At 41.8% G+C, this 24,425-nt stretch overlaps 2 protein-coding genes across 3 annotated transcripts in view; one reads left to right on the top strand and one right to left on the bottom strand.

The window, feature by feature from the left end:
* The first annotated feature begins 4,245 nt into the window (after positions 1 to 4,245).
* On the top strand, positions 4,246 to 7,824 carry slc16a3a (solute carrier family 16 member 3a). 2 transcript variants are annotated; one of them, XM_078284762.1, is made up of 6 exons: positions 4,246 to 4,468; positions 5,147 to 5,290; positions 5,600 to 6,225; positions 6,547 to 6,727; positions 7,400 to 7,548; positions 7,690 to 7,824. In XM_078284762.1, exons 1-6 carry the CDS (start codon positions 4,246 to 4,248, stop codon positions 7,822 to 7,824), a joined length of 1,458 nt encoding a protein of 485 aa, XP_078140888.1. The 2 variants fall into 2 exon arrangements, with proteins under 2 accessions (XP_078140888.1, XP_071764919.1); XM_071908818.1 differs by having other exon boundaries at positions 7,400 to 7,824.
* An 8,345-nt stretch (positions 7,825 to 16,169) lies between these two features.
* The window catches only part of csnk1da (casein kinase 1, delta a), a 28,031-nt gene continuing 19,775 nt past the window's right edge, over positions 16,170 to 24,425 (bottom strand). Inside the window, exons 3-9 of the mRNA XM_071908809.2 lie at positions 22,289 to 22,437; positions 21,366 to 21,594; positions 21,015 to 21,185; positions 20,191 to 20,339; positions 19,895 to 20,063; positions 18,278 to 18,384; positions 16,170 to 16,574 (exon numbers count right to left, since the gene is read on the bottom strand). Coding sequence (XP_071764910.1) covers positions 16,524 to 16,574; positions 18,278 to 18,384; positions 19,895 to 20,063; positions 20,191 to 20,339; positions 21,015 to 21,185; positions 21,366 to 21,594; positions 22,289 to 22,437 — 1,025 coding nt within the window. The 3' untranslated portion in view covers positions 16,170 to 16,523. The remainder of the gene's footprint in view (positions 16,575 to 18,277; positions 18,385 to 19,894; positions 20,064 to 20,190; positions 20,340 to 21,014; positions 21,186 to 21,365; positions 21,595 to 22,288; positions 22,438 to 24,425) is intronic.

Below are 24,425 nucleotides of genomic sequence, written 5' to 3'. Positions count from 1 at the left end.
AACTGTAGAAATTAAACCAAGTCTAGCCGATGGGGATATCTGGATATCTGACAGCCATATGAATGCACCAAACAGCTTTATTTCTTTAGGTTTTTTATTTATTTATTTTATTTTAAATCCACGTTTTCTCTCATGGATGACAGCCGGCTGCCCTTGTCGTGACAGAGTTGAACTGCCACGCAAAGTACGCAGCAGCATCCATCTGAGGATGAACCAGGTTTATTTTCACTATCTTCATAATGTAAACCTAATCAGTGTTTACCTACAGGCAGGGATGTTGTGGAGGGTAAGATAGAGTTTACCTCCTTTTTGGGCTGGCATACATCTTTTTGACGTAGGCTACATCACAGTAAGCAGTATCAAACTGATGGAAGTTAGACAATAAATTCCTGCTTTCCTGAAAATACAATTGATTTGTGTTCACATTGGTGGTTGTTTGCCTTGTGATGATACATAGTTTACCATTACATCACTGCCTATAGGCCTGACAACGTCGACTTGGCGCAGCACCCATATAACATTATTATATAAGTTACTGTGTAACAAAGTGATGCTGATAGAGGAAGCATTAGTGGAATTGACTGAATAGATGCTGGGCCATTAACTTGGCCGGCATTGGCATTTGTTAATCTGAAATGATGAATGAAAAAACTCACTGGCAGCGAGCTAAGGAATAATAACAATAGATGATAATAAACTTTATTTATGTGGCACTTTTCTAAACAACTGGCAAAAAGAGATTAAAGACAAAATAAAATAAAATAGGAGACAGTCAAGATTTCAAACAGGGATAAAATAGGACATAAAAGAATATTATAAAAGTGCTATATGTAATCCTTGTATGGGAGAGACCCTTTAAAACAGGTAAAAAAAAAATCCTCCCTAAAACTGTTGATAAACAGCTATTGGCAATGTACCTTGCATTCTTGGGTCTATTTTGGTGTTTGTTGTATTTCTTTCCCTTGTAAATCTGCATATGTCCTCCCCCTGTTAAAACAAGGGGATCCCTCACTTTTAAACAACTAGGACAATTTTAAACTGCCTGTCCTTGCTAAGATACTGGGAACTTTAGTGAGTGAACAGCTGAAGGAGTTTTTGTGCTCAAACAATATCTTATCCAAGTAGTCAGGTTTTAGAAAACAACATAGTACAATTACAGCAGCCTTAAAGGTTGTAAATTATTTGATTGAGTCCTTCGACGATAAACAATGCTGCACAGCTCTTTTTTATAGATTTATCCAAGGCATTTGATACTGCTGACCACACTGTATTGAGGAAAAGGCTTATTAGTGTAGGTGTATCAGACAGAACCAACAGTTGGCTGGTTTAACAACTACGGTATCTACCAGGCAGATCCCAGTGCATTCAAGTTAATGGACTTCAAAATCTTTTAATGTCTGCAAGGGTGTGCCTCAGGGATCAATACTGGGTCCTCTTTTGTTCACTATTTATATCAATAGTCTTGATCAAAATGTGCCCAATGCATGTTTCCACTTTTATACTGTTCAGCTCCTGCACTAAAAGAGGCTTTTGAACATCTGAAATTTGTATATAATTTGGTTCAGTCTCAGCTGTGTGAGTTTAAGCTTGTTCTAAATGCAGACAAAACAAAGATGATGTTTTCAAAGGCAAGAAACAAACCGTCAAACCTTACGCAAATTGTTACAACTCACCGTAAGCAGACTGAGGTTGTATCTTTTTTTAAATAGTTGGGCATTGTAATTGATGATTGTCTTTCCTTTAAGCCGCACATCATCAATCTTGTTAAAAAGCTAAGACTGATGTTGGGGTTTTATTTCAGAAGCAAACACTTGAGGAAGGAAAAGGCTGGTTGCTGCCACCTGTTTACCACTACTTGATTATGGTGACATTCTGGTTTGACTTCTCTTTCCATGCGTAGACAGTCACTGGCTTACTTTGATTTATAAGGCCATTCTGGGGAAGCTTCTGTCATATTTGTGTGTCTGTATGACTCAGAACTGCGGGACTCCTTATTATAGTCTGAGGTCCCAAGACTCTTTTACTTCACATACCCAAAGCTTGAACAGAGCTGGGGGGGAAAAGCATTCATGGATGTTGCCCACCTGCTACTTTGCAAAAGGACTTGAAACTTAATGAACTGGTAACTCTTGGTGGATTTAAAGAGATTGTCAGGTCTATGGAACATGACTGGAAATTGGAAATTACCAATGTTTTAAATGCTTGCTACACATTTGGATTCTTCTTAATAACCCCAACATTCTCCCTCCCTCTCCTCTTCTCTCTCTCTCTCTCTCTCCTTTTTAATTTTCTGTTTTGCCTCTGTCTTGGCCAGGTCTCCATTGAAAAAGAGATTTTGAATCTTAATGGGTTCTACCTGGTTAAATAAAGGTTAAATTAAAAAAGGATATTTTTCAGAGCTGCTTATGAGTCTAATATCACAGCATATTTTCCCAGAGACTGACTGCGTGCTATTGAAACACACTGCGTCCGGTGGTCCATATACTTTTCAGGCTGATCACGTCCCTTTCCTGCCAGCGCGAGGCTTGAGATGATCATGTTACCTGGAGACACTGGATTGCTCTCTGTTTTTCAGTCCGTGAACCCAGCCAACATTTCTAGCACACAGCTTGTTCCTCCCAACTTTCCCAGAGCTCATAAATTAGCCGATGAAGCTGCGATGAAACTGTCAAAGCTGGATCCTTGGATGGAGCTGGATCCCTCGCTGGCCATTACACAGCATAATGGGATACAATCTGTAATCTGTAAACCTCACTCATTGTTCTGCTTGCTGCTTGAGTGGAGGCGATAAGGGAAAATGTTGGGATGAAAATAAGGGTTGAACTTATATGGGTGGGACACTGAGTTTGAGTTTTGGATTGAAGCTGCCAATAGCCAATATTTTGTGCTAATATTCAATATCTGTGACCATTTTCATTTCATGCCCAAAAAAAACCAAAAAAAACCCAAAATAATTACATTTAAAAAAATACGTATATACGTATAAAATAAGTATTCAGTGTTTCCTCCAGAATTGTATTCTTGTCAGGATGGAAAAGCCAATGAGACAACATTTAGACCATGGGACATTATTATTATTATAACATATTTATGCATTTGTGTGGAATCCAATCAAAATGTCTCATTAGAATCAGTTCAGGTTAAGGGTTTCCCTTAGGCAACCAGTGTAATATGTATCAATTATACAGTTAATAATAAATCAAAAAGCATCATATTATCATCATATCATATTAGAAACGGCCAGTATCTGCCCCATATATAGGTCTAACCCTAATCAACACACTCACACCAGTCAGGTTTCCAACCCTCAATGTGGGGGAAATTAATCGAAAAGTCGGTGTTTATCTATAGAAATCGGTCAAAGTTCATGATTTGTTGAGTATATTGATAGGAAGCTCCCTCTGTGCTTCCACCCTAAAATGAGAGCGATATAATACCTCAAACGGCTTTTTGAATGACTGTTTATCTGTTTTTCTGAATGTTTTTGTATGTTATACACAGCCTATTTATGCTGACTCAGCAATACATAGTTGATGAGGAACTGGCTCAGTATGTTGAGACTTATGCCAATATTCAAGTCAAGTCAAGTCAGGTTTATTTATGTAGCCCTTCATCAACAAAGCATGTCTCAAAGGACTTTACAAAGACCTACCTAGATCTAACTAATCAACAACCAATCACAAAAAAATGATGCAATGCATGTTGGAAAGACACAACAGGTCTACCTAGCCTAACCTACCAGGCACCACCAACCTTGGACCCTCAGTGAAGGAAAGGAAAAACTTCCAAGAAACCCTTATTAGGGTTGAGCCAGCTGAGTGTGCAGTAGGTGCTGGGATAAAACAATGAAATGGACAGTAACATGGACAATTATAATGAGATAACAAAAGCAAATAAGACAGAGAAAAACAGGAAGATGGGAGTTTGGCAGCTGGAAGATGGAACTTACGTACCTCTGTCCACTGCCAGGTAAAAGCAACAGGTGCAAGTGGGTAAAGTCAGACAGACGGATACTCAACTATGACTTTAAAGGGTTATAAGGTTGCAGTTGTTTTCTTCTATGTTGCAGCCCCACTTAGTGATTTAGGCTGATAAGACGGCTTGACTTTTACATAAAAATCTGGCTTAGTGCAGTTTTAATGGTACAATACTCAATTAGGTCCATTCACAGAGAAACTCAATCCGATTTTCATTTTCTCTCCAGCTTCTCTGTCTGCCTCCGTCAAGACACAACCCTAGAGGACCATGGGAGGCGTGGCGGCGGACGAGGGCGCAGGGGGGGTGAAGGCTCCAGATGGGGGGTGGGGCTGGGCGGTGCTGTCCGGCTGTTTTGTCATCACAGGTTTCTCCTACGCTTTCCCTAAAGCTGTCAGTGTCTTCTTTAAAGAGCTGATCAGGGAGTTTGGGGTGGGATACAGCGACACTGCCTGGATCTCTTCTATACTGCTGGCCATGCTCTACGGTACAGGTATGTTACTAGTGCAAACACACACACATTTGTCTTAACCTTAACACTCCCTTCCCTTTCCTATTCCTAATTCTAACCTTAACTGTGGTGGCGTTTCCATGACAAAAAAACAACAACAGAGAACTTGAGCAAGAGCATTGCCCATGCATTACCCTTATCTGAAAATGTGTTGTGATTGGCTTGAAGCCCGTGCAACAATGTCAACACAGATTAAAAAGAAAACAACGAAGAAGAAAGGGGTAGAAGCAGGCAGTTTTGTTCCTTATTATAAACAGTGGCTCTGTGCCAGAAGGGCATTGCTATGTTTTCTGCTTCAGAGGGTAACAGACAGACATTCAAAACACAGTCTCGGACAAAGTCAGGGACTTTACAGTAACTGATGAAATTGCTCAAATATGGATTTCTGCTTGCAAGCTGCAATATTGCTCACAAAGATAATGTTCCCGCTTGTGCGAGAGCTGTTACTGCGCTTGCACGGCGGTGCCATTTCCAGTCTTATTCTCACAAGTTTTGTCATGGAAATGCCACAATACTAAGCTTTAACCCTTATCCTATCTAAACCTAATTCTAACCCTAAACCCAAGTCTTAATCCCAGACTGACTTTGCAAAAAAGTCCTCACTCTGACGGTGTAAAACTGATTCTCAGAGTCTGACTGAATGTGTTGTACCTTGTGCAGGTCCTCTATGCAGTGTGCTGGTGAACCGATTGGGCTGTCGTCCGGTGATGATGGTGGGCGGCATCTTCGCTTCCCTGGGAATGATCCTGGCCTCCTTCTCCACCAGCATCATCCACATTTACCTCTGTACCGGGGTCATTACAGGTTTGACTGGTTTGTCTCCTGAAACCTTCCCACCTTGCTAGTGGAAGATTATTAGATCACAGTTTGACTCAATCTGACCTCTGCATCCTAACCAGGGATGTGGTGGAGAGTAAACCCACCTAAACTCTACCCTTTTAGAAGTGGCATTACACTGATGTAAATTATATGAGAATAGGGTCTGCTTTAAGGATTTCTGGTCCTCATAAATCATAACCCACAGTGAAATTCAACATCCCATATTATTTAGTTTTCAGGATTTTGTTTTCAAATCAGTCAGAGCCTCCACTCTTCTTCTTCCTTGTGCTGCAGGTCTGGGGTTGGCATTGAACTTCCAACCCTCTCTGATTATGCTCAACCGCTACTTCAGCGAAAAGCGTCCGCTGGCCAACGGGCTCTCAGCAGCAGGTAGCCCCGTGGCTCTGTGCTGCCTCTCGCCACTGGGCCAGGTTCTCCAGTACCAGTATGGGTGGAGGGGCGGCTTCCTCATCCTAGGCGGCATGCTGCTCAACTGCTGTGTCTGCGGGGCCCTCATGAGGCCTCTGGTTGCCCCCAAGATCCCCAAGGCCAAGGAACTGGAAGAGGGCAAAGAAGGGGAAAAGGAGGCGTTGGAGGCGGCAGAGAAGACAAAGCCCAAAGTCAAGCTGCTGGACTTCTCTGTGTTCAAAGACCGCGGCTTTGTCATCTACACTGTGGCGGCGTCCATCATGGTGCTGGGTCTGTTTGTGCCTCCGGTGTTTGTGGTCAGCTACGCTAAGGAGCTAGGGAACGAGGACACCAAGTCGGCTTTGCTGCTCTCCATCCTGGGCTTCATTGACATATTTGCACGGCCCACATGCGGCGTGATCGCCGGGCTGAAGTGGGTGCGGCCTCGTTGCGTCTACCTCTTCAGCTTTGCTTTGATCTTCAACGGAACCACTGACCTGGTGGGATCGCAGGTAGGTGAAGGCTTGTTGGGTATCAACTGGAATGGTAATTCTTGTTTCTTGTTTTTTTTTGCACATTTTGTCTCTTCTTTTGTCTCGTCTTTGGTAGTAAGTGTTCATTGCTGTGGTGTTTTTGCCCTGTACTTCCCAGAGATCACGTGTCAAACAGTGTGTCCAGTACTGTGACGTTTTTTCTCTTGAATGTTTAGCAAGTTAGAAAAACTTAAGCACATATGGAACCTTCCATATATGCTAGCTTGGCTCTGCCTTGACTCTGCATCTTATATCATTATTTCTCTAACACTAGTCTAATACTATGCATCTTGGTCCTAGGCTCATGACTATACGTCTCTGGTGGTTTACTGTATCTTCTTTGGCATCTCCTATGGCATGGTGGGCGCACTGCAGTTTGAGGTTCTCATGACGATAGTCGGCACTGAGAAGTTCTCCAGCGCCATTGGTCTGGTGCTGCTCATGGAGGCCATTGCTGTGCTGGTGGGGCCACCAGGCGCTGGTCAGTATGCACCAAAACTACACAACAATACCCATGTTGGACCCAATCCATTTTAAAGGTTTCTGCTGAGAAGTGGACAAGCCACTGAGTCTTTGTTGATTTTTGTAGAGAGCAGACATACACAGAGCACGTTGTACATCTGGGGTTCTCAAACGTTTTTTTTTTATCATGACCACAAAATATATATTTTGTCCCAGGGACCCATATGGGAAGATTTAGTTGTTGATTTAGTATCGAACTGTAGAACTGTCTATAGGCTACTGTACGTGGAGTGATAATATGGGTGAGAGTGAAACCTATGATTATAGTCAATATTATACATTCTTTAAAGGAATACATTGATTTTCCTGTTGGTCAACTTATCCATTAAGTGCTGAGAACATAGACACCAAAATGCTAACACTTTAGCATGCACTATGTTGAGTGATAGTATGCTAACATTTAAACATACACTAGGTTGAGTGATAGTAGGTTAACACTTAAGCATACACTATGTTGAGTGATAGTAACACTTAAGCATACACTATGTTGAGTGATAGTATGCTAACATTTAAGCATACACTAGGTTGAGTGGTAGGCATTCTCAAAAGTGAGAAGATGAGAGCTTGTAAGAGCTTCCCTTGACCGTTCTCTCCTCTTTCTGTTTCCTTGTTTGTCCTTCCTCTGTCTCAGGCCGGTTGCTTGATGCCACCAAGAACTACATGTACGTCTTCCTGCTGGCGGGTGGCGAGGTGGTCCTCTCGGCTCTGGTTTTGGCCATTTGCAACTTCTTGTTCATCGGGAGGAAGACTTTGCCGCCGGCAGACAAGGTGGAGAACGCCGTTGTGACCAACAGCGCCAAGATGGAGGTATTCGGCAAAACCCTGGAGGGAGATGACGAAGAGGAGAAGGGGGAGAAAGAGGAGCAAGAGAAGGAGACAAAGAAGGTAAAGGAGTTAAAGGAAGAGGAGCAGGAGGAAGAGGAGAGAGAGACAGAGAAAGCGATAGACGAGGTCAGGCCGGAGAGTATAATAGTGGACTCACAGGAGGTGGAGAGGTTCTTGAAAGAGCCACAACAAAATGGCGGCATGGCCACCAGCCCTGAAACATGCCTGTGAACGGGAATGGAGGAGGATGCTGGGACAATATCTAGCCCCATTCCATTTTTGAAATAGCCCAACGGCATGAGGAAGTGTACTTTTATGTGTGCTAACAAGCACCCTAAGGGATAGCTGAGCTTTTCCCATCCTTCAGTGTTAAATCCAGGTGTTTGTGTTTGTCGTCATTTGTGGGGCTGTGCCGTATAAAGACATGCACAAACGTAATGTGAAATAGATGTGACAACTGCACTGCCGTATGAAATAATAAGAGTGTGAGTTATGTATGTCAGCAATAGTTTAGCACTAGGTGTTTAAGTGTGGTGGCTCACAGTATGGAGACTATAGGAGAATTCCATTACAGCACTGCCCTGTGTATACAGTTCATATCAAAAGTCTATACACTATTTCAATTTTTACTTTTACTTAGATATAGCAACCAGCAAAATTAACTTAAAAACAGAAGTAGTAAGTTAATGTGTTACAAATGGAAAACTAAAACAGCTTGGTTGCTTAAGTATACACACCCTTCAATTAATACTTAAGAGTAGAAGCGCCTTCTGCGTTGATAACAGCAGTAAGTCTGTTTGGATCAGTCTCTTCCAACTTAACACATCTGGATTTAGGTATTTTCTCCCATTTGTCTTTGCCTAAGATTAATCAGCTTGTTATTCACTAAATCAGTGTCAGATATGAATACGAGTAGGTGACTGACTCATTTATAGCTACGTTAGTCCCTACTGACACAAGAATATAAAATGTTGGTGTCTTGGCTCTTTGTAACATAACAGATGCTGTTGTGTTCTTGTTCACTGTGTCAGTACAGCTTGTGTGTACAGTGCTGAGGATAGTAATTAAGTCTTCAATCCGGACATTTTCCCACATGGCTTTGGGAGACTGACAGTGTCTGCTTTCAAATTAAGACGGACACCAAGCATGTTAGGAGTGCTTTATTTGAACTCTGGACCATTCCTCATTGAGTTCAGTTTGTCCAGGCCGAGAACAATATCATTTGAACTCAGGTGGCACCAAATAACAGCACCGAGACACCTGAAAATGTGAGTCCCAGTCCTCTAACAAGAGAACTGCAGTGTGGTTCGTTTGGAGTGAGAACGTAATCGTACCAACTAAAGGAAATGACCCCAAAATACAAGGGTTCATGGGAAGGCAAACCAAATGGGATTAATTAAATCTTAACACAATTACAACCCTCAATAATAAAGGGTGTGCACAGTTACACAACAAAGGTGTTTAGTTTTCCATTATGAGTAGATTGTTAGAAATGAGTAGTGGGGAAAATGCGGAAGAAAAGAGCTGTGGTCTGCATCTCATTTTCAGACATTTTGCTATGGTTACCATCTGTATCACTGTAGAGAACAGAACAGCTGATTGTCATACAATAAGGGAAGCACTCATGCCAGACTGTAGTACTGTTGGCTGAAGGCACAGCCCAAGTTGTTCCATTATTCACGTTGCTGCTTTCACTGTTTCAATCACCAGGCTTTGTCTTTGAAAAGCACTTAACTGTATGTCTGTGACTGTGGTTACTGTTCAAGTAATGGGGTATTAAGCTTACAAAGTCTTGTATGTGTTTACAAGTGGGACTGAATTAATATGAATAATTAATGAGAGTGGTTGATTAATAACAGCACCACAGACTTGTTACATTCCAGAGAGAGAAACAGACTTTGAAGGATTGACTGACTGATTGACTGATAGCACTTTCCTTGACTCCATTGCCCACATGCTTTGCATTGTGTGTATACAGTCTGTGTGGGTTAATGTGCAATAGAATGATATTAAGATGAGGCAATATTGTTACAAAGAAAGTTTATTTTGTTTGTAATTGTGTGAATTAGGGGCAGGAATTATTTTCTGCCATTAGACATCACTGAAGTTTTAGCTACCTGAACAGATCACTATAGTTACTATAAAGGAATGCACAGAGTTTTTGGTAGGTTGTCCCGATAGCAGGCTCCATGCTAACGATCCTGCTATCACTGAACATAGCGTATACTAAAGTGTTAGCATGCTATCACTGAACATAGTGTATGCTAAACTTAAGTGTTAGCATGGAACCTGCTATAACCAACATAGTGTATGCTAAAGTGTTAGCATGGAGCCTACTATCACTCAACATAGTGTACAAGGATGATTTTGGTGTCTATGTTCTCATCACTTTACGGCTACCGGGACAATCTACCAAGTAGGTGTATTCCTTTAACAGTTCACCTACAACAACTGATAGACAGATAACAGGCATGGTGTTTGTGTATTTCATTGTCAGGTGTTGCACAGCACAACAGTCATTTCACTTTACTGCGAGACAGTGTATTTACTTGAATATCGTTTCCTGTGTCTACATGTTGGTTTCTTCTGTAAAACATGACTTCATTTAAGTCTGTGTGCTATGTGTGATAAAGTTGTGATCAAGCGGTAGCATGACATTATGTGTTTGGCATCTAAACAGAAAACCTCACACTTCATATTATGTGCAACAATCATGTAGCTATACTTTAAGAATAGTTTTTTGAACTCAGAATGAGGTGATGATGAAGTTTTATTTCATTGCAGTGTTAACAGTCATGAATTTGAAAGTGTGGTCACATCCCTTGGTGCTTTCACACTCTTATGACCACATATTCCCATTGACTGTCAATGGGACTCTCTGATATCAGTTGAAATAGACTGAACTGGTTCACAGAGATGACAGAAGTGTATTTTGTTTTGTGCTGCATTTTCCTTTTAAAACCAAATATTGGTATTCTAAATTCCTTCTGTATGAGCTTTGACCAGTTTAAGACTTGTATTTCTATCTCTAAATTATATTTGATCCATTATTAAAAAGTATTATAACAGTTACTACACCTTTATAGGCCATTATAGAATCCAATCAGCTTCCTATATTTCTCAGTATAAGAGCAACTTTATTTACCTTAAAAAGTAACTAACTGTCCTACACTGAACACCAGCATCCACCATCATCCTGGCACTTTAACTGTTTTAAAAACAGCTTTTGGTGATGTACCTTTGCATTTCTGGGTCCATTTTGTTGTTTGGTGTATTTTTCTTATTCCTGTGGATAACTGTCCAAATGTAGACAATGTGCCGTCACGTCCAGCTATTTCCAGCAGCTACAATGGAGTTTGATAGAATTTTTTTTCAGCTATCTGAAACATCAATGGTAAACGTCAGGTTTTGATGTCAGTCCCTCAGAATCAAAGAGCAAGGGCTTCTTTCTAGAGCCGCCATTTTGCTTCTTGAAATATCCCCTGTGCCTGTCTTTCTCAGTAAAATCTTAGTAATAAGATCAACTTTGTTTCATTGTCAAGTCTCAAGTCTAAATGTAGAACAGCAAGTCAAGTCAGAACAAATCAAGAGTCCAGTATCAATTTAATATCTTAAAGAAAACTAAATATCTAGGACTTTTCAATGCAATATGGTTTTAATAGGATAAAAACTTGGTAAGAGCATCATGAGTTTGATTTCTATAATCAGTTTCAACTTCAATAAATTCAATCATTCCATACAAATTCAGAAAACAGAATTTAAATTCAGTCGTCTGCTGGAACAAATCTCATCACTTTCAATCTAAGTCAAGACTTTAGAAACCTTTTCAAGTCATCAAAGTACAAGTCAAAGTCAAGTCCCAAGTCACCAGAACCCAAGTCAAGTCAAGTCTCAAGTCTTCTCTTCATGCATCAAGTCAAGTCTCAAGTAATTAAACTGTGACTCATGTGACTGGAGTCCCCACCTTAGCGAGTCAGATATTTTTTCAAGTTTGAGCAGCAAAAAACATGGAATCCAATCTCTTCAGATGGGAATGAAGCCACATGACTAGCTTGTTGAACAGAAAACTCATCGTTACTATGACAACCAATGTGACAGTAAATGAGTACACTGTTCAAACACACAAATCCAATCTGCTCACTTGTAAATCACAATGCTGACAGTCAGCCTTAAAGATCACATTTGAAAAACAAATACCTGCTATCTGAATATATTGTTAGTGTCCCATGATGGTCTAAATGCTGTTTCAGAGGCTTTTCCACCCTGACAAGAATACAATTCTGGGGGAAATACTTGGATTTTGTTTTTGTTTTTATATTGAATATTGGCACTAAATATCATCTTTCAGAATCTACATGGGTCAAACTCTGGTGCTAGGTTAGCTGTGGGAAACTGGTGATTCGATTAGATTGGTGAACTGCAGCTGCTCCTCTCATTTGATTTCTGTCAGTGTGCATGCATTTGTGTGTGTGTGTTGCACCTGAATGTGTGACGCTTTGTTTGACTGACAAGAGTGTTAATAAGGGGAAAAAATAAACCGCCATGTTGTTGCTGCGGGGAAGAGACTCGCGCTCTGCTGACGTCAGACGACACCATGTGTGTGTGTGTGTTGGGGGGTGGGGGTGGGGTCAGTTGGACTGAAGCTTGTGGCCTTTACAGCACATCACCATCTCTCTCACTCACACACACAAATACACAAAATAACACTCCAGATGCCTTGTATGCATTTGTAAATGGATCTACACATTTCTGTTAAACTTAAACTTGGATTTACAGCACCACCCTCCCCACACAAACATCACCCAAACAGCATCGCTATTTCCTACTGTCATCAATATTCAATACGGTCTTCGTTCCCTCTCACGTCACTTTTGTTCCCACCCCAAAAACCCTGCATGCCATTGGGGATCTGCAGGTTTCAGAGAGCCAAATGTAAGACCTTTTTAATGCTACCTGGAACTGAATTCAAGACTAATTTAAAAACCAAAATAAAGAAACAAAGCCTAGAACATAGCTAATAAATGTTGTGAAACTATACATGAGCAGAATAAGAAAAAGGACACCAGGAAATTAATTGTTAAGGGACATGAAGTCCAGCTTTGTTTAGTAAGGCAGATAGGATGCAGATTGTACTACTAACCCTGTTCTGGATTAATCCAAGAGTGGACATGCAGCACAAAGAACAAGTTGGAAAATACATTCTGCTATATTCCTGTAAAGTGACCCATTTATCTTTCCCTGTCTGGAATACACCTCTCAAAATTCTATGATATTCCAGGACCAAATTTTTTTTTACCAAATTGTCCTGCTTCCCATGTCAAACCCTGAACAGCACTGTAACAGCAAGCAGTTATTCTTATCCTGGGTGGATGCTGCAGGGATAGGAGCAGCACGACCTGTTGTGTAACTGTCCTGGCAGTGCAGTGGCATCATGAGTGGCACGCAGATGGTCAGGTTATCCCACAGCGCCACCCAGTGGTTACACTCAGTCACTGTTGTAAGGAACCGCTTTATCAACGCTTTATCAACGCTTTATCAACGCTTTATCAACGCTTTTTCAACGCTTTTTCCCTTTTACTTGGATATAATAACCAGCAAAGTAAAATTAAAAAGTAGTTAAGTTAATGTGTTAAAAATGGATCAGTCTCTGCCAATTTAACACATCTGGATTTAGGAATTTTCTCCCATTTGTCTTTGCAGAAGAGTTCAAGCTCAGTCAAACAGCAGTAGAACCTCCTGTTCAACTCCTCTTCAGGTCGGTCCACAGGGTTTCTATAGGACCGAGGACACTGATCTTCCTTTTTTTGGATCAGTGTCATGTTGAAAGATCAAATTCCTCTTTATTATTATTCATTTCCCCTCTATCCTGCCCCTGTCCAGAACCATAGAATGCGATTAAGTAAATCTTAACAATTACAAGTAAGCATTTTTAATATATAGTCAGAAGTTACCTTTTGTTTTTACCTTAATTTCCTATATCCAAATGATTTCACGAGTCGTCCAGCCTGTCAAATCAATAAATACAATCCCCAGCCAATACAAGCACTTATTAATTTATTTACACAATTTTAAAATACACAAATACAGTGGCATTACAAATGAGGGACAAAAGTCTTAAAAGGTGTGTGTGGGGGGTGGGTTTTAGACGAGACTTCCCATGAATCCAAGGAGAGAGATGCATTGTGGGACGTCGGCAAAACCATCTCCACCGCGCAGTTAAAACAAAACAAAAAAGACCGGGAGATAAAAAAATAAAATAAAAAAAACAACGAAAAAGAAAAGTGAGGGTGAAAGCAGACATGAAAAGATTGAAGAAACAACAATAAATTAGCCCATGTAAAGTGTACTTGCATTCACCTTAACCATCATCAGTGAGACAAACGAGTTTTTTTTTTCGTCTTTGAGCCCACGGGTGAAGGATCGAAAAAACTAGCTGAGCGGGAGCTACGACGGAGTGAAGCGTTCCCCATCCCTCCGTACGCTATCGCCCTACAACCGTACAGCGGCTCGTGCAGATGGAGTAGGCACATCCTATACACATGAGAACAGAAGAAACTTTTTTTTTTTTGTTTTTTTTTTCAAAAGTCACCACTACAACCCCCTTTTTCCTTACGACTACAGAAAAAGGGCCTACAGCACTTTGCCAACAGTCTACCACACCGAATGAGAAGCTTCTACTTGTAAAGGTTTGCGGAATTCGTTGAGTCGGGAGGGACGCTGGCTGGCTGGAGGAGCGGAACCTCGTAGCACCGGGGTCAATGTGTCCTTAGCATCGCGATCACACTCAAATTCCACGTTAAAATGGGCCAAATTTTGCCTCAAGTGAAAGCGTAGCGTCCATTTTCTACCTGGGCTCTATTTTCAAAAAGTTTTTCCATCATACTAGGAATGGGACGATATATCGAAATTCAATATATCGCGATACAAAATATGTGACGATACGTATCGTGGGGCAGAAACATGAATCGTGATATTAGCTCTATTTTATTCTGCTGTAGTTATCACAAATGAGACGCTTGACCATCACAATTTCACAAGCATCCAAATTATATTATTGTCACTTTGTAATGGCATTTTGTTGTTTACATTCCAGCAAGCCAATGCCACTGCTTTCAAAAACAAACAGAATTCTGCACAGTGAGACTGTCATTGAACTTCTATTCATTACTTCGCATCGTGGTTGTATCGAATGGCAAACCCCATATCGCGTATCGAATCGTATCGTGAGATAACCGTATCGCCCCGTCCCTACATCATACTGATGGAATCTGACAAAAATCTCTTTCTCCCTTATCATTCTTGCTCTCCAGTAGTGTTATAGGGCCGACGGACTCTCCAAAAACCGACTCCGAAAGCAGCCAAAGCACGTCTTGTTCGACGTGTCGGCACTCGCTCTGGAATGAAACATGTCAGAAAAAAAGACGTGAATGAAATTGATCTAAAGTCATGCTTTTCTCTGACGGCGACAGCTTCCTCGGCTGTTGCTTTAGCACTTCATTGCTGCGGGTGCTTGTCTGCATGCACCGCTGTGTAAAGCAGTGCAAAATAAATAGTGAAAGTTGTCAGGTCATGAATGAAGTGAAAAGTACGTTTAAGAAGACGTGCTTTGGGTGCTTTTGGGGTTGACTTTTGGACGGAGATTGACGAGAGTTGGCGAGATTTCGGTCAGAATCGATCGCTGTGATGGAAAATGATGGGAAATCGGGGTCCAGGTAGAAAATGGCCAAAGTTCTGCTTTAAAAAACAGAAGCTGACTGATTCAAAACAATTCAAGCTGCATCTAGGCTCAAAATGGAAGCAGAGGGACAGATGCTTTCCAGCGCAAAGGAGTTTCTGAACTTCAAAAGCATCCTCCACGAGTTCCATCGTCCCCCTTAAAGCTTCTAGAAACCTAAGGCAGACCTACAACCTCATTTCACACAGAAACCCACAAACACACACATAAAAAATCACATCACTAAGCACTGAAAAAAAAAAGAAAAGAAGTGTCCCATCCGTACAATGTGGACAGATCTACATCACAGGTGTGTCATTGTTTCATTCACAGCTTTCGCACTACAGTTGCGACCCGAAGACAGGAGATGGGACGTGTGTTTTGAACTTCCGGGTTCCAACACACCAGAGGACAACTCCTCGCTGACAAATCTGCCTTGGAAAATAGAACATTAAAAGACAGGATGCCTTGTTGTCCCGTTTAAAAATCGACAAGAGCGGGGGAGTCCTCGCTGGAAATTTAAACCACAAACACAACTTAAAATAAAAAAAACGCCCCATACAAATGTTGACTTGTGGGACTTCAGGAGTCTTTCAGGACACAAAATGGAGTCTAGACACTGTCCTGTTGCGCTGCCACGACGGATCACGTGTCTTCTTGCTGTCATCATTTTCCTTTATTTAAAACAATAAAAATAAAAACAATAAAAATCCCACCCAGTGGTCTTGACGTTCTCCATTTTAAAACCCAGACAGCCTGTGAATCAGGCCAATGGAGCTGGTATGAAGGGATTTTGAATTTAAAGAACAAAAACAAGTAAAAACAGAAGAAAAAAAATAAGAACAATAAGACGCCAGAGAAAGTGACTCCATGGCTTCGTCAACACCGGGGGAGGAGAGCGCTTTTCAAAGTCCTCCGTGGTGGCAGAGGGTCGGCTGTGGCTCTTAACTGTGCCAAGGTGGTTAAGGCAACCATACACCCCCCCCCCCCCCCCCCCATCACACACACACACATACACTTTCCCTTCATCCCCTCGCCTCGTTCCTCTGTCAAGTGGACAAGAGCACGACCGAACTCTTGCGTAGTGGTTGTTGTAGTCGTTTCAGAGTCCTGTGTATGTGTGTGTGTGTGTGTGTGTGTGTGTGTGTGTTGTGTGCTGCTGCAGGCCGTGTGTGTTGAGGCCTCCATGGTGCCGCGGGGGTCGGATGGGAAGGTTTCACCGCGGAGCGGCGGACTGGAGACCGCTGGGTGTGACCCGGGATAGAGCCTGAGAGAGAGAGAGAGGAAGAGAGAGAGAGAGTTAGAAAACGTGCACACACACACACACACACACACACACACACACACACACACACACACACACACACACACACACATCTGACTAGTATAGTCCTCTTTCTTTCAGCTGCTACACATGGACAGGCAGGCCACCTCATAACAATGCCAATAACCATAGGGATTCATTTCTATGTACAAGTCACTGTCCCGGCCATGCATGGTTATGAATGCAAATGAGATTTAAATTATTCAGGGGGGGATTTGGGTTATTCATGAGCTGGGCTCTCATCAGGAGGGGCATCGGTACAGATTGTTTGGGTAGACGAAACAAAAGATGACTGTGATTGAGTATGAACTCTGAGGTCTGGGGCATCAAAACACTAAAATACTCTGAGAGGGGAAGGACAGTTCCTCCAGGATTTCTGATGTTTTTTGGCATTATTTTGCAGCTTTGGTCAAAACAAAAAAAGCGACGCAAAAAAGTACTGTGCTTGGATTAGAGAGATTTCGATGATTTTGGCAGCAAAATTGTGATAAATATTGCAAGTCAAGGAAAAATGGTACTAAAGAGATACCAAAAATGACTTTCTCCCATTAAGAAAACTATTTAGTCACTTTCTGTGATAATGAACATACAGTATATGACAGAAACTACTCATCTTTTTTTTTTTCTTTTTTTAACGGAAAAAATACTGTGCTTGGAGTCCAGCTTTAATGAACAGACCTCCAACTCCACATCAACACAGTAAGCACCAAATAAAACCAGTCCATGTGAAAACATTTCATGGTTATAAACTTGTATAGTTGCATTTAAAAAGTGTCCAATTGTGTTTGAGGTAGACTTTTTCTAACCGTGGACTCAGGCCAAATGGGAACTAAAATAATGCAGGTTAAATGAGAAACTTCTTCCATAGAAATTCCTGGAGAAACTGGCTGCAATGTATTCTTTGGCCCCTGGGGGGAGCAGTAGGCCTATCAGAGAGGACAGAACAAAGGAACTAATGAACCCACCCACCCATTCACAGATCAGTCACATTCATAGCGAGCACCAGTCTGGTCATGCTTCGTGTTTCACGTTATAAAACTCAAACATTAACAAACTCAGCTCCCCTATTTAAATCCACACTAACAGTAGTATGGTAGAGCGCACTGTAAACCTACGTCCGACGTAAGTAAGCAGGCACACGCGTAAAATATTTCTTCTTAATGCACAAATCTCACATTGTGTTTCTCTCTCAGTAAGTTCTGCTTTTACTGATACTGCTGCTGCCATTTTACATCCTGTTAATGCTGGAATACAGACTTTTTTTAAAAACATTTTTATTCGTATATTTCTATTTAATATGTTGGTTGGTATTGTCTGTTAGTATGTGTATATAACCCTCATTTGCTCTATTCTTGTTTATACTCTATTTTTCGAATGATTCTACTATCAGTCAACATAGTGTATGTTAAAGTGTTAGCATGGAGCCTAGTATCACTCAACATAGTCTATGCTAATGTGTTAGCATGGAGCCTAGTATCACTCAACATAGTCTATGCTAATGTGTTAGCATGGAGCCTAGTATCACTCAACATGTTGAGTGATACTTATGCTTGAGTGTATGCTTAAGTGTCAGTTATTTTAAAAATTATTCCCCTTTAGACTAACTACAGCATTGCCTCTGTTGAGTGTGTGTGTGTGTGTGTTACCTGTGAGGACATGCGGGAGTCCTGGCGTCCTGTTAGGTCTGAGGAGGAGATGTTGACGGGTGCTCCGCGATGAAGACGCATGCTCACCTTCCTCTCCCTCTCCATACCTGAGAGAGCAAGACAGGGGTACAGGGAGTCAAATCACTAAGAACTAGAAGGGCACTCGGAAAGCGCAGACCTCCGCCAAGGTTCGTGCTATTATTGCTTGTTCGTGAGTCGGATCCGGATCCGCTCCAAAATTTAATGGGTTCTTCCTTGGCCCATGCTACACCCTTCCACGAAGTTTCATGAAAATCGGGCCAGTAGTTTTCCCGTAATCCTGCTAATAGACAAACAAACAGACAAACAAACAAACGGCACCGAAAACATAACCTCCTTGGCGGAGGTAATAAATATATCTAAAAGCCAAGTATATGTGGATTGTAGGGTTTTACAATGCCACAGAAGGATAGCAAGGCTTTGCAGTTACGTCATTAATCTATCAACCACATCTGCCACCATCATGGAGGTCCACTGGGGAATTGGCTGTAAGCAAATAAGGTCTAAATATATAACAACCAAGCTAGAAAAAGAGGGATATGTGAAAAAGCTTGTTGTGGTGTGGCTGTAGATCCATTCACCAATGTGCTAAGTAAAAGTGAATAGTGTGATGAGGTGGATTTGTTTCCAAATGTAGGTTACTGTGACACAGTAAACTGTCTTGTCTTTAGCCTCTACTCCAAAACACTCTGAGTTGTCGCTTGAGAAGAGTCAGCTCAGTTAACCTGAACAAACTGTTAGCTAGCTAGCCAGCACGCTAATTTAGCAAAGCAACAAATGTTAAAACTAGCCACTTCTAACGCTAGCTTTTACTAAATACTTTAGCTAGTGTTTAAATATGTTAACAAGACAGTGGTTGGCTGACCAGATACTATGGTTAGCTAGCTAACAAATTTACATTATTGTAACACAGAAACAATCAGATGTAGCAGTGACGAAATGATCAAAAACAGCACAGAAATTAATGATAGCTATTGCATATAGTTAAGACAAATGAGCTTTAAGTTTAGTAACGCAACAAGCTGTTCTCAGCCATTGTTGCCCAAGAGCTGCGGACCTCCAACATGGCTGCCAGAGGGCTTGTTATGTCACCTGAAAGCCTTCCATTAGGAGGCTTAAGGTGGGGTTGGGAAAGTTACAGTATTTACTTCCCTAACAGACGTTTGTTTGTTCTTTCTGATCTGTTTACTTGCAGGAACACTGCTGCTATCCTGTAGCCCTAAGTGTTTCTTAGAGTGTGGGAAAAAAAACACTACCTATTTGCTTGAGTGACGTCTACAAATACTGAACATAAGTAGACTCACACTAAGAGACACAAGCCAACAGAAGCCACATCAGTTTTGTCATCAGCTATTTTAAGAGCTTAGCTGAAGAACCTTAAACTCATCTACTGTAGGCATTCATGTATAAAAGATTGCTTAAGTTTCCTTTATCTGCAGTTTATACGTTATTCCCCTTTCATTAGTGCTGAGTTGGGTGTAGGGTTGAATTACCTTTGGGTTTGTTCAACCATACGTTCATTCATTGTTAAAGATAGGCAGTTTGTGAGCATACACAGGTCATGATGTGTGTGTTCACCTGTGTGTGAGGTGGGTGTGAGTGGCGAGGGGGCAGCCACGTCCTGAGCGGCCCTGGCTCTCCCCGAGGCCGAGGCCATGCCCCTCATCCCGGGGTTCCTGCTGTGCCTCAGCCTCTCCTCCCGCTCCCTGCGCTCCCTCTCGGCGTCCTCGGCTGCCCTGTTGGCACCCTGCACACACACACACACAGAAAAATCAGTCCACATAGGGAATATGGCTGCATCATTGGAATTGATATATAATCTATTTTTTGTGTGAACTGAATCCTCTTCCGGGACAAAACGCACGGCGACTTACAAACTTGAGCATGTTCCAGTCGAAGACGTAGTCGTAAGAGAAGCCCTGGCGGTGGAAGAGGTTCCTGAAGAGCTGGCGGAGGTACGAGTAGTCGGGCTTGTCGTCGAACCGCAGCGAGCGGCAGAAGTTCAGGTAGGTGGCAAACTCCGCTGTGGCAGAGGAAGAGGATGGGAGGGTTCAAACACGGCAGGTCTACACCAGGGCTTGGTAGCGGAATGCTTGAATTTAACTACAAGTAGTATTCCACTAAAAAGTTCTCATCTACATATTTTAAACATTACTTATGTATAGAATTCTTGCTAAATACATAATTTTCAAATACTGCAAAAAATTTCCATCTTAACAAGTCATTCGGCCTAATGTTGAGTGCTAAAATCCAAATTTTCTTAAAATGACTGAAAAAATCTGCCACTGGGGTGAGATCATTTCACTTGTTTCTGATGCAAATCAACTTGTTTCAAGAATTTTCTAGAATCAAGTGTCGTTTTCTTGATAGTAGTGCAGTGATCTGCCTTTTTCCAAGATATTGACACTCAATTTTATAAAATTCCTGAAACAAGTGAACCTGCATTGGAAACAAGTGAAATTATCTCAACCCAGTGGCAGATTTTTTCACTTGTTTTAAGAAAATCAGAATTTTAGGACTCAATAATAGATGAAATAACTTGTTATGATGGAGATTTTTTGCATTGTAGCCAGTACCAGAAAGGGTGTTCTTTACTGTGAGTATGGGCAATAGGTATGAGGCGCAGAAGATGCGTGGGGGTTAATATGAATCCTAAATCCTACACATGGTCGAGAACAGTGAGGAGTTGTGGACGTACATGGGTAGCCCTTGCAGAGGACCTCAATGGGCGTGGACATCTTCTTCTCGCTGATGCGTTCGTACTTCTGCCTCTTGGTGGCGGCCTTGAGGCCCTGCCAGGGCAGAGAGCCCAGGTTGAAGTACATGAGGACGTAGCCCAGGGACTCCAAGTCGTCCCGTCTGGACTGCTCTGTAGGCCCGCAGAGAGAAGACAAAGACGGGATTAGCAAGATGTACGGGCGTGAATGATCATTTTATCTGCTGATGGCAAATGTCCAAGATGGACTGGATTGAAGGCCAATGAAAACACTAACATAAGGAAACAAAAGAGCCAGCCAAGCCCAGCCAATCAGGAGGAGCGCGGTCTTACCAATGCCCAGATGTGTGTTGATGGAGGCGTAGCGGGCGGTGCCGGTCAGGTTCTTGTTCTCGCGATAGGGGATGTGCTGGTGCGTTCGGGCATCGCGGTACTTCTTGGCCAGGCCGAAGTCGATGATGTAGACCAGGTTGCCCTTCTTGCCCAGCCCCATCAGGAAGTTGTCGGGCTTCACGTCTCGGTGGATGAAGTTCTTGGAGTGGATGTACTCAATGCGACTGATCTAGAGGGGCGGGAGGGAAGGGCGAGAATGCGAAAGAGTTAAACATCAATATAAGATACCATGGTATAATTACTGTAAACAAATGAGACCATGGTGGAGACGATTGGTAGCCTCTATCTCACACCAGTGATATTGTTAGTACTAAATGAAGACTACATTTCCCATACACCCCGCTGCTTCATGTCCCCCTGCCCCTCCTTGGCATCTCTGTCTTTACTGAAGAGGATAATCATGTTGGAAGTGATTTTTCCATCGGCCTTTCACTCCTTCCACCATCTGCCGCTGCCAGAAACTCTGACAGCTTTAGCTCCGTTTGTGCTAAAGCTATAAAGCCAAATCTGACCCAGTGGTATACAAAAGGCACTTAAGCTGCCTAATGTCCCCAACACGACCACTTCTGCTAATAACGTTGTTAATTAAGCTAATTAATGCATTAATTAGCAAATATTTCTATGTCAACAGACCGCCTCGCATCCCTGGGACATCATCACAATACCCTGACAACATCGCATATCCAGGTTAAAGCAAAACAAAAGGAGACATTAGGCTTGGGCCAATATTCTATATTATACCACAATATCGAATATCACCATGTTTACTCTACTGTCTGTAGAGCCTTGTCACCTGTCACAACAGGTATGACATGTCATCGTGACATGAAAATAACCCCCCCCCCCCTCTCTCTGGGTCTCACCATCTGGTCGGCCAGCAGCAGGACCGTCTTGAGGCTGAACTTGCGCGAGCAGAAGTTGAACAGGTCCTCCAGACTGGGCCCCAGCAGCTCCATCACCATCACATTGTAGTCGCCCTCAGCCCCGCACCACTTTATCGTCGGAATGCCCACTGCGCGAGAAGAGAGTGCACCAAAAGAAAGAAAAAGGGTTAAATTGGTCACTGTTGAGAGAAGGGTTTTGAAAAATCTGAAAAGTCGTAAATTAAAATGTGTTAAATAGAGTAATTTTCACGTTTTCCCACCATGTTATGCAGGTTAATTTTTATGTTTCATTTTGATGCAACTACAAAATTAGATGGCAATATTGCCAAATTCTTTACATTCAGTGATATCTGGTCGAGGCAGAGTTGGAAAGTAAGACAAATGAATGTCATGAATTGTGTAGTTTCACCAAAAAATGTGAATGGGACTAGCAGCAGTGTTGGTTTAATTTTCTTACTGCACTTCCAGTTGGTCACAGTAATTATGATCCACATGTATGTCCACTCTTAGATTAATACTAATATTAAGCTTTTTTTGAAACAGATACCATGTGAGATAGAGGGAAACACCTAGGCCATGTATTGTTCCAATGATCTTCAACAGCTCAACCAATATCTATGACCATGAACGACTGCATCCAAAAGCTAGATACCAGAGAATCAACAGCGATCTGTGGCCCTTCATCAAGACACCATCAACACATTCTGGAGCTGCTCCATTGACAGTGAATTGAAAATGATTGGTGGAAATGAGGAATGTTTCAACAGTACATCGAAAATCACGCTTTATTTGGGGAAAACCACAAAAAACTAGGGGAAGAAAAAGCATGATAACAGTAATTTCCCATTAGAATCAAACGGGCTATGTGACCAAAAAAAAACCCCACTGAAATCCTGGTGAAACTACTGAAAGAACTGGCACAGTAGAGATCAAGCTGGTGCTCCTCTTGTTCCAAGCACAAGACAAGATAGCGTCGGAGGTGGAGTATTTTTACACACATGATGAAGGTGACCTTTACTCGCGCAGAGCGGAAGCTGTAGGAGAAAGGGGGGGGAGGGGTGAACATGTAGAGGGGAGCCCGTCTGATTCAGCTGTGCAGGCAGAGCCGGAGGAAAAATCAGCTGATAGTCCAGGTGCAATAGGACAGAAATAGGCCAACTCGTTCCGATTTGTGTAATGGCACCAAAATTGTTACACATGTACAGTTTGATGTCCTGTACATTTTCAGAATTGATTACCGATCAGCAGGAGACATTTTTCTTTCCTCCATTACCAGCAAATGGGGTTTTCTTGTATTATCTGCTGAACCATGACAGGACTGAAAAAATATCTCTACACCTCTGTTTAGATGGTCAAGGAATACAGTCTTAGTCATAAACTGCCATCATAAATTGCCATTTTCATGATCTGAGCAGTTTATGTTTTCCTTAGCGCTATAATATTCATTGGCCATCAAAACATACAGTAAGTGTAGACATATTTTTTCAATCCCATCAATCCTATCAATTTTTGCAATGGCTCCAAGTTTGAAAATGGTCAGGACATCAAACTGTACATGTAAGCCAATTTTGGTGCTTTTCCACAAATCCACATGATTCCTGTTGCCTCTTTAAGCCTGCTAGTCGTCTAATGAAGATGGAAGGGTGAGGGAATGAAGGTACGTGTGTGAATGAGAATGAGAGAGAGAGGCTATAAAACCAGACACAAGTTGTGTGTAGTCCTCAATTTACTACAATATATATTAATTGTGATGCACTGAAACCACTTCTTCACTACCATTTCTGATGAGCATCCAATAATGAACACTGATCCACTCAATTTGCTGAGTTATGTAGACTTGGATCATTACTCTGGCGTCACTGAATAAAAATTTAAAATTGAAGATTTTAGTCGCATCATAAAGAAATTTACAAGCATGATCTGACAATAACTGAAAATACCCTACTCCAGTTAGAATCTAAAGTGGCATATGTTCTCCGTTTTCCAGGGTAGAATTCATTTTAGAAGTACACTGCCCGTCAAACCTTTGGGGACACCACGTTTCTTTATTTTTAGTGTTTTCCACATTTTAGAATAACAGTAAAGACATCAAAACTATGAAATAACACAAATGGAA

The sequence above is a fragment of the Centroberyx gerrardi genome, chromosome 7 (genome assembly GCF_048128805.1).
Source record: "Centroberyx gerrardi isolate f3 chromosome 7, fCenGer3.hap1.cur.20231027, whole genome shotgun sequence".
Lineage (NCBI taxonomy): Eukaryota > Metazoa > Chordata > Actinopteri > Beryciformes > Berycidae > Centroberyx > Centroberyx gerrardi.
The sequence above is the reverse complement of the archived record's forward strand: the minus strand, read 5'-3'. Positions and strand labels throughout refer to the sequence as shown.